At 41.2% G+C, this 17,720-nt stretch overlaps 1 protein-coding gene across 15 annotated transcripts in view; it reads left to right on the top strand.

The window, feature by feature from the left end:
- Positions 1 to 17,720, top strand: part of dtna (dystrobrevin, alpha) — a 201,165-nt gene that overhangs the window by 46,754 nt on the left and 136,691 nt on the right. For all 15 annotated transcript variants that reach the window (XM_060823522.1, XM_060823546.1, XM_060823517.1 and 12 more), the window contains exon 3: positions 11,471 to 11,551. In XM_060823522.1, the coding sequence (XP_060679505.1) occupies positions 11,471 to 11,551 (81 nt within the window). The remainder of the gene's footprint in view (positions 1 to 11,470; positions 11,552 to 17,720) is intronic.

Genomic DNA, 17,720 nt, shown 5'->3' with positions numbered 1-17,720 from the left:
TAATGAGATCTGAGAGTTGGTTTGGTGTATGGGATGAATGATATGACCATGAAAAAGCACCTAATAGTTGAAGCCCAACTGATCTTCAAACAGGCTTTATACCTGGCCTTATCATTGAAAAATGGGGCAAGTAAGGTACATAAATTGCAGGTATCCCGATAGATGTGGACACCCTCGCCCACCAGACTGAGCTTGGGAACACCACTTGAACGAAGGCAATTGCGTAGCTTCACTCAAGACTTATTCTGAACAGAAGGACTTAAGGTCCACTGCAAAAGCCCAAAACAAACCCAAGCCTCTGCCAAATGGTTAAAACATTCTTCAGGATGCCGGCTAGCAAGCCATTGTAGTTGCCACCAGTATGTGGACTTGAGATAGCAAAAGAAATCCAACTGACTGAAATTGAGTAAAAGAACTCATTGGCTGATTTGCAGGAGAGTGTGCATGCTGGCTAGTCCACCTACATCTGGTTTGGAACAGTTGCTTACCAACATCCAGATCAGAATCAATCAGACTAACCATCTGGTTATGTAGTCAGCTGGTCCTCATGGAGGTTGATTACTAGAGTGGCCATTTCAGTGATAGCAGAAACAATCTTTAACAAAATTTGCTCAGGACTCCAATCCTTAAGTTTGTGCAAGATGTCAGCTAGACTTAGAACCTATACCAGGGAACTTCTGCAAATTTAAGGTTCAACTTCAGTTCCAGTCTCTTATGAGAAGCAGCTGGTTCAGTTACCTCTATTTGTAGTAAAAGGCTCAGGTCCAAGCTCAAAGGGATGAAATTCGTTGGAAAAGATTCACATCCATTGACGCAACATTATTTGATTTAGAAAATGGCTGCCTGAGTGAAGTCCTAATTAATATGTGGAAGTTTTTCCAAAAAGGTCTAGGGTCTACCAAAGGAGCCAATACCATCTGGCATGTTGACCAGGAAGCAATTCCATGATTCTGCAAGGCCTCCCCAGTGCCATTTGCCTTAGGGACAAAAGCAGAGACAGAAATCAGAAGGCTGGAAAGCAAATCTTCACACCAGTCCAGTTAGCAGAATGGGCAGCACCAGTCATACTGATTGTGAAGCCCATTGTATCGGTTCACCTTTAAAATAAAGGGGACTTGAAATAAACAGTAAACTGCTTTTCACAGTTGGATAAATACCTCACATAGAGGATTTATATGCAAAGCCGACAGGGGCTGTCCTTCACAAAGCTGTACTTGCATACTTACAACTGCGATTAGATGAAGATTCCCAGATACATGCTACAATTAATACCCATAAAGGCTTGTCCCTATATATAAGACTACCATTTGTGGTAACGTCAGCTGTGCAATTTTTCAGTGAATGATGGAGAACATTTTAGAGTCTACTCCAGATTGCTATTTTAATCATAGAGTCTTAGAAACGTACAACTGTGAAAAGACTCATCCATGCCGACCAGATATCCTAAATTAATCTAGTCCTATTTGTCAACACTTCCTAAACCCTTCCTATTCATATACACATCCAGATGCCTTTTACATTTTGTAATTGTACCAGCTTCCACCAATTCCTCTGGCAGCTCATTCCATACACACACCTCCATCTGCATGGAAAAGTTTCCCCTTAGGTTCTTTTAAATCTTTCCCCTCTCACCCTAAACCTATGCCCTGTAGTTCTGCATTCTTCCACCCCAGGGAAAAGACCTTCTCTATTCACCCTATCCATGCCCCTCATGATTTTATAAACCTCTATAAGGTCACCCCTCAGCCTTCAAAGCTCTAAGGAAATTAGCCCCAGCCTATTCAACCTCTCCTTGTATCTCAAACCCTCCAACCCTGGCAACGTATTTGTAGATATTTTCTGAACCCTTTCAAATTTCACAACATCCTTCCTAGATGATGTGCTAATATCAGAGAGGATCAGTGAGGAACACTTAGAGAAATTGGACATAGCCCTTCGACAATGTTTCTCCAAGGTGGGTCTATGCCTCCGAAAGGAAAAATGTGTGCTCCAGGCTCCCCAGTGACCTACTTAAGTTACAGAGTTGACATGACCAGATTACACCGATTGGAAGATAAAGATAAAGCTCTGTACTGGAGCTTAGGTTGTTTCCTTGGACTGATGAATTATTATGCAAAGTTCATACATAACCTAGCCTCCATCCACCTTTGCATCAATATTTAGAAAAGGGTCAGCCTTGGAAATGGTCACACAGCCAAACCATAACTTTCAGGGAAGTGAAGAAACAGCCGTTATCCTGTAAGGTGTCAGTACACTGTGATCCCAAGTGAGATCTGGTATGGACATGTGATGCCTCTCTGTATAGCATCAGTGCAGTATTAGCTCGTGGGTGGCCCAATGGAGAAGAATGTCCAATAGTGTTTCAGTATTGACTAATGCAGAGTGTGAATACACCCAAATAAAGAAGGAAGGTTATGTAGTCATATTTGGAGTCAAGAGGTTCCCTCAATACCAATATGGGCATAAATTTGTAATAATGATGGACTACAAACCCTTGCTGGATCTACTTAAAAAAGAAAAGGAAGTGCTGCCCATAGTTTCAGACTGAATTCAACAGTGGGCTTTAATATTTAGTGAGTATAATTACAAGTTGGAACACCATCCAGGAGGCCAAGTAGCAAATGCAGATGTATTGAGTCTCCTCCTGTTGGCAGATACACCGCCAGATTGTACCACCATTGGAAGAGCCCATAATGGTTTTAAACAGTTGGTAGTGATGGGGAAACCAAAGGGCTGCCACTACCAGATTTGAAACCTTTCTGGATCTGTAGAATATGGCCTATTATGGGGAGGAAGAGTGGTTTGTCCTGAGCAAAGATAGTCACCAAGTACTGGCTTAACTCCAGTGTCATCCAGAGGTTTTCAAAATGAAGATGCGGGTGAAAAGTTATTTCTGGTGGACAGGATCAGATGACAACATAGCTGCATTGATGGGGCAATGCCCAGAATGCCACAAAGACAAAAATTACAACAAGCACCTCCCTAACATTCGTGGGAATGACCAGATAAACCCTGGACTCAATTACACATTGACAATGCAGGTCCTTGCATAGGCTCATCCACAATTTGATGCCCAGATAACAGGCCATGGTTTACCAGCAGGGAATTTGAGTGTTTCCTAAAATCTAATATTCAATATGTAAGAACAGCTGCTTACCATCCATTATTCAGTGGTCTGGCAGAAAGAGCAGACCAAACTTTGATGGCAGGCTTATAACTATAGCTTCACTAATACCAAACTGTCCTGGTTCCTATTTGATTATAGGACTGCCTGTCATGCAGCTACAGGTATAACACCAATAGAGTTGCTAATAGGAAGAAGACTCCACACCAGATTAAATCTGATCTTGGGCCTGGGAGCGGATGGGTAAAATGGCATCAGGAATGCCAAGGCCAGACACAGGACTCCGCTAAGTAAGAGAGACAGTTTACTTCAGGCGACAAAGTTTGGTGTATGAATCACAGGAATGGTCATGCGTGGGTAAGAGGCATGCCAGGTAAGATCCAGTGACATATAAAGTTTGGGTAGGTGCAATGGTCCTGAGCAAGCACATGGGCCATATGAAAGCAACAAACTCACAAACGGTGCAGGAATAAAATGTTCCCAACTCCTCAATAGCCTTCCTGGCTGTTCCAGAACCCGTGGAGGCTACTTCGAGGCCTTTGCTGTCTGAAGAAGAGAATGAATTTCTTCTGAGATGCTTCAGGTGCAAGTGGTGAACTAATGTGCATTACACACTGGCAATATCAGAGGCAGAGTTGGCGGAACCAGACCCGGTGTTAAAATGCCCCAGGAGAGGCTACAAAAAAAAAAGAACCAACCTATGAACTCAAGACTCAGAGGGGAAGAGTTGGAGTAGTTGTAACTACGTCAGCCAGGTGGACTCATCGAATATGAGTTCCCTGATTGGGGCTGTTAATCTGGTCCAATCAAGGAGCCCTTCCTGACAGATAAGCACAGGAGTATCAGATATCCTGGCCATTCTGAGAGCTGGCTCTGAGGGAGCTGGATCAGTGTCAGTGGCTCGCCACATGTAAATAAAGAGTGACTTGGTGATGGGCTACAACTTCTGAAGAGTTATTTCAGAAGTGTGTGGTGGAAGCCAGGCTAGGTCATTGTTGGAGCCTGTGACTTCTGTCCCAGCTCCCTGCTGGAAGGTTCACAAGTAATATGCACAGACTAGTAATAGATTGCCAGGCTGAAAATGTCATTCAGTTTAGTCCAGGGACAAACTTAAACAACCATTCTTGTGGAAGGACTGTAGGGAAGGTCAATGGGTTCTTTTAGGTGGTTCATGCAAACCCCACTAGAGGGTATCACTGGACCTAATGCTGGCATATCTACAGATATCTGTGGATTCTCAAAGCCATGGTGATTAATGGGTACTTTATCAAAATATGTAGAATATATTTAAATGATGAGGATTGATAAAATAAAGAATAAAGATTCCTACTGATTAATGAGGTAAATAATTCGACTTCAGACTAATCCAGCGATTATATTTGAAATTTACTGCAAAAACATCAACAGATATATGGGAAGCCACTTGACTCAGTGATTAATAGTTGGACCAACTAATTAAGTTGGCAATAGAGGCAAAGAGCATTGAAATACCCAAAATACAGCTTACATTCTTGATGTGGGTTTTATTTTTTAAACGTCATTTACTAAAGAGCTGTGCTTCATTGAACTAAATGACTGTTTTTTTGTACAAGTGAGCAAAACCGTTCAACTCAAGTAGCTCATGATTGTTTATATATCCAGCTGCATAAATAAATCAAGGATTTTTGACATCTGAATACTATCTTGAGACCATTTCAGCTTATCACCATTTCTGTAAAAAAACATGATTTTTTACATTTAGACCGACCTTTTACTTTGTACCTTAATCTTCTGCACCTAGAAGATTAATCCTTTCAATTCAGTGCTGTGTATTAGCTCTTGCTAAGGCCACTTCTCATTCATTTATTTCAAAACTAAAGTTTGGGGGTTTTCCAACATTTCCCTAAAGCCAAGTCATCTGATTATTGCAATTATTTGTAAGGCTTTTTTTTTCAAACTTGTACACTTGACCATTTCCTTTAGCCCAGAACTGAATGAACACTTCTGATTCAGTATTACTGCATCGGACTGATTTGGCAGTCTAGCTGATCACTGTTTGCTTTGTTGATTGCTGCTACATAATCACTGGATTTAATAGGCTTTGGTTTCCTACCATATCAAGATCTCTTTCCCTTACTCTGCTCAACAGCAGACATTATGTAAGTTTGCTTTTTTCTTCAAAGTGTAACATGTTCTGCATTGAATTTCAACTACTGTGATTGATTGTGCCTGCTTGTAAGGTTTTGTATACTGTTCGGCTCTCATCAGATTGTATTGCTTCCATGGAGACTGTTTCGCTAACTAGTATCCAATTATTTCCCTTCAAACCAATTTGTTACCTAGTATATCATTAACTGGTTGCTCCTTTATAATAAAAGATCACAGAGGTATAATTGAACAATTCCAGCAGGTTGAAACAGGCTCATGGTGAGTTAGCTTATAACCTATTTTTCATTGCTACCAATCCTTGTTCCATTTCAAGTTCACTGGGTGATATTCGCCTGTTTCTCAGTCTTACTGCTTCTTTCATTTGGTTTAAAATTATAATTCTTGGCAATATTTTCCAAGTCAATTAAAAAATAAAAAACTTCTCATGGTGAAAACTCGCCTATTCACTGTGAGCCCGGTGTTGCTGGCATTGACTACTTTCAACTCCTAAAAAGCAAAGCATCCTCTAGACTTTGAACCCCATCATCATACTCAGATGCAAGTCGAAAGTTTCTGTTGTATGACGAATACAAACAGCTGTATCAACGGGGAGATGATTTTAAAGAAACATGTTTCACGTCTATAGATTATGCACACTTAATTAAAAAGAAGAAAGCTGCAAATGTTGGGATAATTAATCGAGGTTATGCACTAATTAAAATTGAAGAAAAATGTATTTTAATACTTAGGAAAATTAATTGACTGCATAAGGGCCTTGATTGAGACAAGGGATGCCACCCTTGCCATCACTTCCCAAGTGCAACTAGTGACAGGCAATAAAATTCGGCCCACCATTGATGCCCATACCCCATGAGTGAAGAAGAAAGGGGGGGAGAAAAAAATCACCATGCTCCCCATTGCTGGTTAAATACCTAAAGCAGTGTGAGATCGATTCACTTTTGTGAATGAGAAATAGCAACATGTATTAAACATCCCTATCTACAAAACTTGGTTGAAAGCACATGCTACTGAAACCTTGCAAACTCAGGCTCTAGTTCCATATGAGCTAACATCAAGACATCATCACTTCTTTCACACATACTTAATGGCTATCCTTTGGGTAAAGATATAAATATTTTATTCTACATCTCTCCCAAAGATATTTTATTGTATTCTATTTAACCATGTATATTTAACTCTTTATTCCCACTTCATCCTCCTTTATCACATAGTTCTTTGCATTGAGGCATTAATCTCCAACTGCACTCTCCTCTTTTGGAAGACTTATTGATTACATGTGCCTCTATTTTTTCTGTTGTCTAGGAAGGTGAGTGCATGGGGAAAGGGGATTGACAGCTGCTTTTCAAGCTACAATATCTCTGGACCTCACTCAGAAAGTAGTAATGTATGATCTTCCATGAGGAATTTGACTTCTGCAAAAGGATCAATTAGGTGTTCATGAGTAGCACTGTCGTCTGGCTAGATGGCAATTTGGTTTACTAAACCTTGCATTTTTAAGGTTCTTTTCAAAACATTGTCTTTATGCTATAGGTAATCTTCATTAACAAGAGCTTTTTTTTCCCATGATTGTATTCTGCAAACTTGCAACAGAAAACAAAAATCTTCTGTTAAGATGCCTTATCTTCAAAATAAAATGAAACTTAAAATAAAATCTTTTAAATTACTCAATGTATCAAGACCTATCTGCAGTTTCCTTCTGTCTTTTTCATAATATACATTTCTACATTTTGTTTACGAATGTAGCTACCACAGCCTCACTCAATTAATTAAACTCAAGTACATAAATTATTTAAAATTTGAGGTCTCAGCACAGCCCCCTCTGGGGCTCCACCTGTCACACCCTACCAAGCAGACAAAGGCCCATTTATGCATAATCTCTATTTTATGACAGCCAGCCAATATTCTGTCCAAGCTAATATATTACCCCTACAACACAAGTTATTTTCCGCAACAACCTTTGATGTGGCACCTTATCAAATGCCTTCTGGAAATCCAAGTATAGTATATTTGCAGACTCATTTTTATCCACAGTACAAACATCAAAGAACTCCCAATAAATTGGCTAAACATCCCTTCCTTTTGATGAAACCATGCTGACTCTTCCTTCAAGGTTTCCTAAGTGCACAGCTATAATCTCTAATGATCAGTTCTATCACCTTCCCTGTGACAGACATAAAGCTAACTGTAGTCTTTTGTTTTCTGCCTCCCTTCCTTCTTGAATAGAGGCATTTATTTGCTACTTTCCAGTCCAATAGAACCTCTCCAGAATCTAGGGAATTTTGGAAAATTAACATCAACACATCAAGTATCTCATTAGCAACCTCTTTTAAGACCCTTAAATGAAGTCCATTTGGACCCGCAGACTTGTCAGCCTGCAGCTCCATCAGTTTGTTCAGTACTACATTCTTCGTGATTATAATTTCATACCAAATTCTTCACTCCCTTCTGCTTCCTGATATACAGCAATTGCTAGAATGTTTTTGTACCTTCTTTAGTGAAAACAAAATAATTCTTTTAACTTCCTTAATACCTTCCAGTAACTCCCATTCTCTCCCTCTGAAGGACCAATACTAACTTATTTTTTTTTCATTTCTAAATACTCTTGCTGTCTGTTTTTCACATCCTCACACACACTCATTTTTTGCTGCAGGTTATACTTTTAGTTGTTCCCTGCAGTTCTTTGTATTATGACTGCTATCTGACCACCTAATCATCTTTGCTCAGTTATATGCTTTTTCCCTAAGTTTGATGCTTTCTTTAATTAATTTGATTCAGCTCAGATGGTAGGTTCTCCCTGTCGCATTTTTCTTCCCAGGAGAAATATACTTATTTTGAATATTCTGAAATATCTCCTCAAATGTCTTCCACTGTGTTTCTATTTATTTATACCCAGTCTTGTATACCAGTTAACTTCAGCTAGATCAGCTTTTATACCTAGCCAGTTGCTCTTATTTAATTTTAATGTTAGCCTTAGACCCGCTGTTCTCCTTTTCAAACTCGATGTAATGTTTAATCATTTTGTGGTCACTGCTACCTGGGGCTTCCCCAAGTCTGAGACAACTAGTTAATCCTGCCACATTATATAACATCAAGTCTAATATAACCTGCTCTATGTTTGGTTCCAAAATGTGCTGCTCTGGGAAATTATCTTGACCACGTGCAGTGACCTCCTTTCACACTACTGTCAATTTGATTTTAATAGTTTATGTGAAGATTAAACCCACCTATGATTATTGTGATCCCTTTACCTTAAGTTCCCAACAATTCTTGTATACTCTGTTCCACATTAGGTGACAGAAACCACTCCAAGGAGTGATACTTTCTCACGCTATTCTTCAACTCCATCCAAACCAATTTTACATCTTGATCTCCTGAATCAAAATCATATCTAACTATTGCACAAATGCCATCCTTAATTAGCAGTGCTCTCCTCCTATCTTTTATGTAGCTCGGTATTTTCCTTGAATTTCATCAATGCCTTAAGATTCAGGATCCACTCCTTGTCATCCTACAGCCATGTCTCTGTAATGGCTATCAGAGCTATTTATTTACCTCAATGTGTGTTATCAATTTTCAGTTTTGTCTTCATGTCATCATCATAACATTTGGTCTTGATGGTTAGTGTGTTCCTCGCTTTCTTTTTCTACCCACTTCCAACCATTCTCTGACCCTCACTTCCCATGTTACCATTTTCCTCTGTCACTAATCTCTATTCTTTGATGTACCATATCTTTCCATATTTGATTCCTTGCCTCCACTGCTTGGTTTGAGACAATCTGTACTTCGCAAGATTACCTACCCTCGCACATTTCAGTTGTAGACCATCTGAACAGGACAGTCCTTAATTTCCCAGTATTAGTGGCCCATGAAGCAGTTCCCATTTCTCCCACATGAGTCTTCAAGCTATGTATTTTTCTTTATAATCTTCTGTACTTTGAGTCAATGTGCAGAGATTATAAGATTTGAGGTTCTGTATTTTAATTTAGTATCTAGCTCCTCATTCTATGCAGAATCTCTTTCCTAGTTCTACCTCTGTCATTGGTACCTATATAGACCACAACCACTGGAACCCCCCCACCCCAACTTCCTTATTGCAATTTGTCTTCCAAATCTGAGCAGATATCTCAAATCCAGGCACTGGGCAGGCAACATAACTGGACTCTTACCTTTTGCTGTAGAGAATGGTGTCAATCCACTTTGCTGTACTATCATCTACAACTACCATGTGCCTTTATCTTGGCTTTTGAATGCATTTTGAAAGGCATTTGAATGGATTTCTGTACCACAGTTTGTTTAGGTTAGTTTGCACACCCTTACTCATATCCAAAGAAGTTCAAAGTATCTCAAAGCTTTTTTTGGTCGGGAGCTGAAGGCTGCTGCACTGCTGCCTTCTGGGCTCCCTTATCTTCTAAAATCAGTCACACACTCCTGTTCCTAACCACTGACCAAATCAGAAGACTCTGTCCTGGTATGTCTGCCTTTTAGATTTTGTTCGTGATGCAGAATTCCTGTGATCCGTTCCCCAGGACGCACAGCAAGACAAATATTGACTATGCCTGGAGGACCATCAACTCAGTGAAAGACACTCTGGTCTGCCTGAAACTTGAAGTTCTTCCAGAGGATGGAGTTGACCTTGACCCAATATTGCAGACTGGAATATTCCAAGATCCAGGACAATGTGCTGAGGGATGTCCTAAACCATGACAGCTGCTGCTAAGGCTTGGTCGGGAAAGACAACTGTATGAAGTCTTTCTTAAATGGGGGTCCATTCAGTACATATTGTCTTGTATAAGTAACAAATTTCTTTGGTTAGAGTCAAACCCCAATGTTTGTTTCTCTATATATTACTGTACACAACTGAACTGCTTTAGTGACTACGTATGTATAAGATCAGATGTCAGACGACATCAGGTTATTGTCCAACAGGTTTATTTGAAATCTCAAGCTTTTGGAACATTGCTTCTTCAACAGGTGACTTCGCCAGGCCTGCACCATGTACAACAGAGTACCTACTAACTACCTGCCCCTGGACCTTCACCTAACCTGCTCCTTTTACAAATGGTGGATGCTTGCCTCACGATCTTCAACTGCTTCTCTCGATGATAATGACTGCCTGTCTCAACTTGCCTCCTTCTGTCCAGAAATATAATTAGTCAACAAAGAAAGGGGAAATGCTGGGGGCTGACAAGATAAATTCTTCAATCCTGAAAGAGATAAAAAAAATGGAACTATGTAGACCCCAAGATATTTTGGTGAAATTTTGCTTTGGTGAGGAAGCAAAACTGAAAGTAGCAGATTGGCCAGCCATTATACCTTATGTACCATTTTCTATTCCACTGATGTTGCTGCCCCTCTACCAATGTTAAGTTTCACTAGAGTCTTTCAAGACTGTCTTGATTGTGATATGCACCAGAGGACAAGAAAGAGCAGTGTTTTTCAAAACAGACACAGAGCTAAAGCAAATAATTGCAGCAGTATAACAGCTATATCATAGAATCACTACTGTGTGGAAACAGGCCATTAGGCCTAACAAATCCACACTGACCCTCTGAAGAATATCCTACACAGACTCATTCTTCCAACCTATTACGCTACATTTTCCCTTGAGTAATGCACCCAACCCGCACATCTCTGAACACTATGGACAATTTTGTAAGGCCCATTCACCTGACCTGCACATCTTTGAATTGTGGGAAGAAACCGAAGCACCGGGAGGAAACCCATGCAGACACAGGGAGAATGTGCAGTGTCCACACAGACAGCCGCCCGAGGCTGGAATTGAACCCGGGTCATTGGCGCTGTGAGGCAGCAGTGTTAACCACAGAGCTACTGTGCCGTATAAGGAAATGTTTTAAGAGTCTTTCATTTAAGATGAAAGTAGCACATATCTTGATGAAGAAAAATATTAAAATAACCAGCATAAGTTTCAAAGGAGTAATTGCGCTTGGCAAACCTTGTAGATTATTTTTGAGGTCATAAAATAAATAAGAATTTTCATAAAATAATAACTTTTAAAAGACAACTATACCTATGCATGATAAGAGAGAAATTGCTGGGCAGGGGGAGCGGAGAATCTGACTACCTAGTTCTTACATGCATGACAGTATAAACGGTCTGTTCCTGCATTGAATTATTCTGTAGTTTTGTTTTACTGTTAGTACTGTGATTTTTTTTTAACATATTCTGTCTTTAAATCAGGAGCCCAAGACTTGGATCGTATTCGTTTATCCACTTATAGGACAGCGTGCAAGCTCCGTTTTGTACAAAAAAAGTGTAATTGTAAGTATGCTTTGCCCTACAGGAAAGTGTGCAATATTGTTTGTTTGGGTTACTGTGAAACCACTCTCGTTTATTAACGGAGATGCAGATAAACAAGGGTCGAGAATGTGGTGCAGGAAAAATAGAGCGGGTCAGGCAGCATCCGAATCCTGATGAAGGGCTCATGCCTGAAACGCTGATTCGCCTGCTCCTCGGATGCTACCTGACCTGCTGTGCTTTTCCAGCACCACACTCTTGACTCTGATGTCCAGCATCTGCAGTCCTCACTTTCTGGGTAGATAAACAACTCTGGTTCATTTGCATTAAGATAGTTATTTTAAATTGTTTTTACTTCTGTTCGATATCTGCTCCTGGTCCTGACAAGATCAAAACCTTTGCGTGCAGTGATTAGAGAGCAAACCTATACATCCATTTTTGCAGCTCAGTAATTTGCTACCTCAGAGTAACATCCCTCCAATGCCTAAGATTTGTATGGACCCTTAATATTGTGAAACATCTTGGGATGTCTACTGAAGAGAAAATAGTACCAAGCAATTAGAGGAAAAGTCAAAGAAAATGACTAGACAGTCAAAGTGAGAGATTTTAATGAAACACTAGAAAGTGAAGCAACTGGTGAGGCTGATAGGTTTAAGTGGAGACTCCCACAATATATCTGAAGACATTGGCCTGGACTTTGTAGTCAGTAGTGAAGCAAGTATCTTACCATTGACTGCAAAGAAAGCATCCCATGAGGAACTTGCAGTCACAGTAGAAATTTCGCCTTTCTTCACTGCAGTTTAAAAAAAATGTGCTGCTAAATTCATGGAGGTGTCAGCATACAACAGTCGTTGTTTCAGCAAGTAAAGAGGCACCCAATCAGTTTAAAATACTCACATACTGTGAATCAACACGTTAGAGTCAAAGAGATGTACAGCTTGGAAAGACACCCTTCGGTCCAACTCGTCCATGTCGATCAGATATCCTAAATTAATCTAGTCCTAATTACCAGTACTTGGCACATATCCCTCTAAACACTTCTTATTCATATACCCATCCAGATGTGTTTTAAATGTTGTAATTGTCCCAGCCTCCTCCACTTCTTCTGGCAGCTCAATTCATACACATATCAACCTTAAGTGTGAAAAAGGTTGCCCCTTAGATCTCTTTTATATCTTTCCCCTCTCACCCTAAACCTATGCCCTCTAGTTATGGACGCCCCCACCCCAGGAAAAAGACCTTGTCTATTTGCCCTATCCGTGCCACTCATGATTTACAAACTTTTATAAAGTCACCCCTCAGCCTCTGACGCTCCAGGGAAAACAGCTCCAACCTATTCAGCCTCTCCTGATAGCTCAAATCCTTCAACCCCGGCATCATGTTTGTAAATACTTTCTGAACCTTTTCAAGTTTCACAACATCCTTCCTATAGGAGGGAGATCAGAATTGAACGCAATATTCCAAAAGTGGCCTAATTAATGTCCTTACAGCTGCAACATAACCTCACGACTCTTATACTCAACGCATTGACCAATAAAAGAAAGCATACCAAGTGCCTTCTTCACTTGTGCTATCTATCTGTGACTCTACTTTCAAGGAACTATGAAACTGCACTCCAAGGTCTCTTTGTTAGCAACACTCCCCAGGACCTTACCATTAAGTATGTAAGTCCTGCCCAGATTTGCCTTTTCAAAATGCAGTACCTCACATTTATCTAAATTAAACTCCATCTGTCACTCCTTGGCCAATTGGTCCATCTGATTAGAATCTTGTTGTACTCTGAGGGTAACCTTCTTGGTTATCCATTTCATCTCAAATTTTGTCATTAGAAAACTTATTAATTATACCTCCTGTGTTCACATCGAAGTCATTTATATAAGTGACAAAAAGTAGAAGACCCAGCAACGATCCTTGTGGCACACCATTGGTCACAGGCCTCAAGTCTGAAAAGCAATCCTCCACCACCAACCTCTGTCTTCTACCTTCGAGCCAGTTCTATACCCAAATGGTTACTTCTCCCTTTACTCCAAATGATTTAATCTTGTCAACCAGTCTACCATGAGGAACCTTGTAGAATGTCTTACTAAAGTCCATATAGATTATGTCCACTGTTCTGCTTTAATCAGTCCTCTTTGTCACTTTGTCAAAACACTCAATCAAGTTTGTGAGACACAATTCTCTATACACAAAGCCATGTTGACTATCCCTAATCAGTCCTTGCCTTTCCAACTACTAGTAAATCCTGTTCCTCAGGATTCCCTCCAACAACTTGCCCGCCACAATGTCAGGCTGACAGGTTTTTTTTTCATTCCCTAGCTTTTCCTTGCCACCTTTCTTAAATACTGGCACCATGTTAGCCAACCTCCAGTCTTCTGGCACCTCACCTGTGATTATTAATGATCTAAATATCTCCACAAGGGGCACAACATTCCTTAGATCCCATAGAGTTCTAGGGTGACCTGATCAGATCCTGGGGATTTTTTCACCTTCATACGTTTTAAGACATCCAGCACCTCCACCTCTGTAATATGGACATTTTTCAAAATGTCACCATCGATTTCTACACATATTATATCTTCCATGTCCTTCTCCACAGTGTACACTGATTCCAAAGATGTGCAGATCAGGTGAATTATCTATGCTAAATTGTCTGTAGTTGTTAGGTGCATTAGTCAGAGGGGGATGGGTTACTCTTCGGAGGGTTGGTGTGGATTTGTTGAGCCGAAGGGCCTGTTTCCACACTGTAGGAAATCTAATTCTAAAAAAAATGCTCTTTTAGTCTTTCCCTCATCTCTTGTGGTTCCGCACATAGGCTGCCTTGCTGATTTTTGAGGGGCACTATTCTCTAGGAGAAAGTGAGGATGGCAGATGCTGGAGATCAGAGTCAAGAGTGTTGTACTGGAAAAGCACAGCAGGTCAGGCAGCATTTGAGGAGCAGGAGAATTAATGGATTAGGGTTAAGCCCTTCATTGGGAATGAGGCTTGTGAGCCGGGGGGCTGAGGGATAAATGGAAGGGGAGTGGGGCGGGGGGAAGGTAGCTGAGGATGCAATAGGTACGTGAAGGTTGGGGAGAAGGTAATAAGTTGGAGAGGAGGGTGGAACGATCGTTGGAAAAGACAATGGACAGGTCAAGAGGGTGGTGCTGAGTTGGAGGTTTGGGACTGGAATAAGGTGGGGCGAGGGGAGACTGGTGAAATCCATATGAAGCCTGTGTGATTGCAGGGTCCAAAGGCAGAAGATGAGGTATTCTTCCTCCAGGCGTCGGGTGGTTAGGGTTTGGCAGTGGAGAAGGCCCAGGACCAGCATGTCCTTGTAGAGTGGGAGGGGGAATTGAAGTGTTCAGCCATGTGGGGCGGTGGGGTCGGTTGGTACGAGTGTCCCAGAGATGTTCTCTGAAATGATCCACTAGTTGGCGTCCTGTCTCCCTGATGTCGAGGAGACCACATCGAGTGCAACGTATACAGTTGATGACATTTGTGGAAATAAAGGTGAATTTCAGTTGGATATGGAAGGATCCTTTGGGGTTTTGGACAGAGGTGAGGGAGGAGGTGTGGGCGCATGTTTTGCACTTCTTGCGGTGGCAGGGGAAGATGTCGGGAGTGGGGTGTGAACTGGTAGGGGGGGGCATGGATCTGACAAAGGAGTTATGGAGGGAATTGTCTCTCCGAAACGCTGATGAGGATGGGCAGGGAAATATATCCCTAGTGATGGGGTCTGTTTGTAGGTGGCAGAAGTGGCAGAGGATGATGTGATGTATATGGAGGTTGGTGGGGTGGAAGGTGAGGACCAGGGGGTTCTGTCCTTGTTGCTTTGGGAGGGATGGGATCCAACGGTGGAGGCACAGCAAATGGAGGAGATGCGCTGGAGGGCATCATCAACCATGTGGCAGGGGAAATTGCGGTCTTTGAAGATGGTGGCCATCTGGGACTTTCTATGATGGAATTGGTCATCCTGGGAACAGATGCGGTGGAGAAATTGGGAATAAGGTTTGTCATTTTTACAGGAGGCAGAGTGGGAGGAGGTGTAGTCCAGGTAGCTGTGGGAGTTGGTGGGTTTGTAGCGGAAGACCGTGGTTATTCGGTCACCGGAGATGGAGATGGAGAGGTCCAGGAACGGGAAAGAAGTGTCCAAGATGGTCCAGGTGAATTTGAAGACAGGGTGAAAGATGTTAGTGAAGTTGATGAACTGTTCAACCTCCTCGTGGGAGCATGAGGTGGCGCCGATACAGTCATCAATATAGCGGAGGGAAAGGTGGGAGGTGATGCTGGTGTAGCTGTGGAAGATGGGCTGTTTCACATACCCAACAAACAGGCAGACACAGATGGGCCCATGCAGGTGCCCTTGGCTACCCTTTGGTTTAGAGGAAGTGGGAGATTTGGAAGAAGTTGTTAAGAGTGAGCACCAGTTCAGCCATGCAGAGAAACTGTAGACTTTGAAAATCTTTGCTCCATATCCTGTGGAGGGGCATTGACTCATTCACAGCAACATCTGGATTTCCTGGATGTCTGACTGCCAAGTTGTCCGTTTCAAGGAGCACTGAGGGGGAATACTGTCAGTTTCACTGTCATTACTACATCAAAATCTAGATTAGGTTAGCAAAGGCAGTGGGGAGAACTGACTTAGAAGAGTAGAAGGTATAACCTAGGGGTGATTGCAGAAGTTGGGTGAGCTAAATCTGTGGGAAATTTAAAAAGATTTTGCTCTTACTGAAAGGCATTAAATAAAATTTATCACAAATGCAGACTTGTGAGAATACAAGGGAAAGTGCCTTGAAGTTAATTAAAGACAGATTATGACTAATGCTAAGATATTTTTCACTCACAACGAGAGATTAACATATAGTACAGGCTTCCAAAATTGTTCGAGGTGAATATTTTAAAAAAGTAATTGGATACTGAGCTATGGAAAGTAACATCTCTCCTAATGAATGAATTATGATTAATGAAATTACCTTCCTAAACCAATAAATATTGTGATCTTGTATCAATAGATAAGGTGCTAATAGAGGTTAGCAGTGGCAGGTGAATGGGATTTAGTGAGGGAATGCAAGCAGATGAATTTTGGCTAATTTGTTATGTGCATCAGATCATGTAATTTGAAGGAAATTGATGATATTGCAGTGCTGAAGATTTAAGGATTTATGGATGGATGTCATTTATTATTTGAATTTTGAGGCTGAAGTGAATCCCAACGCTGTGCCCAATGGAGTTTTGGCAGAAACTAAACAAAATAAATTGTTACCAGTATCAAACTGGTAAAATCTCTGGTGCACACGTCATTTAATATTGAATAATACAAATAATATTTCATGTCAGCTAGGCAGTACAGAACTGGTCTTGGAGGCAAGTCTAACAGTAAAACAGCAGGTAGAGTCAGAGTCCTAACACGGAGACAGATCTTTTGGCTCAAACTGGTCCATGTCGACCAAAAACGTCCATCCACGCTAACTCCATTTCCTTGCACTCAGCTTTACACTTCTAAATCTTTCCTATCCATGTATTTGTCCAAATGCCTTTTAAATATTGTTAATGTACCTGCCTTAACCACTTCTGCTGGCAGCTCATTCCATAAACATACCAACGTCTTTGTAAAAGTGTTGCCCCTCAGGGTCCCCTTTATTCTTTCCCCTCTAACCTTAAACTGATGACTTCTCGACCTCGATTCCCCAACCCTGGGAAAAGGACTGAGTGCATTCACCCTATCCATGCCTCTCATGATCTTATATACTTATAGAAGAATCCCCCTCCGTCTCCTACACCCTAAAGAAAAAAGTCCTAGCTAGTTCAACCTATCCCTATAACTCAGACCATTCAGTCCTAGCAACATCCTTGTAAATTTCTTCTGCACTGCTTCCAGTTGAAGAATATCCTTCCTATAACAAGGTGACCAAAATTGAACACGATACTCCCAAGTGTGGCCTCACCAACATCCTGTACAACCACAACATAACTTCCCAACTTCTCTACTCAGTGCCCTGACTGATGAGGGCCAGTGTGCCAGAAGACTTCCTCACTGCCTTGTCTGCCTGCGAATCCACTTTCAGAGAACCATGCACTTGAACTCCAAGGTCCCAATGTTCTACTACACTTCTTGAGGCCCTACCATTCACCATAAAACTCCTATCTTAATTTGACTTGCCAAAATTCAAGACCTCACACTTCTCTATATTAAACTCCATTTACCATTTCTCGG

This window comes from Hemiscyllium ocellatum, chromosome 4 (assembly GCF_020745735.1).
Source record: "Hemiscyllium ocellatum isolate sHemOce1 chromosome 4, sHemOce1.pat.X.cur, whole genome shotgun sequence".
In the NCBI taxonomy this organism is placed as follows: domain Eukaryota; kingdom Metazoa; phylum Chordata; class Chondrichthyes; order Orectolobiformes; family Hemiscylliidae; genus Hemiscyllium; species Hemiscyllium ocellatum.
Note: the sequence above shows the minus strand (reverse complement) of the source record. Positions and strands in the feature narration are given on the sequence as shown.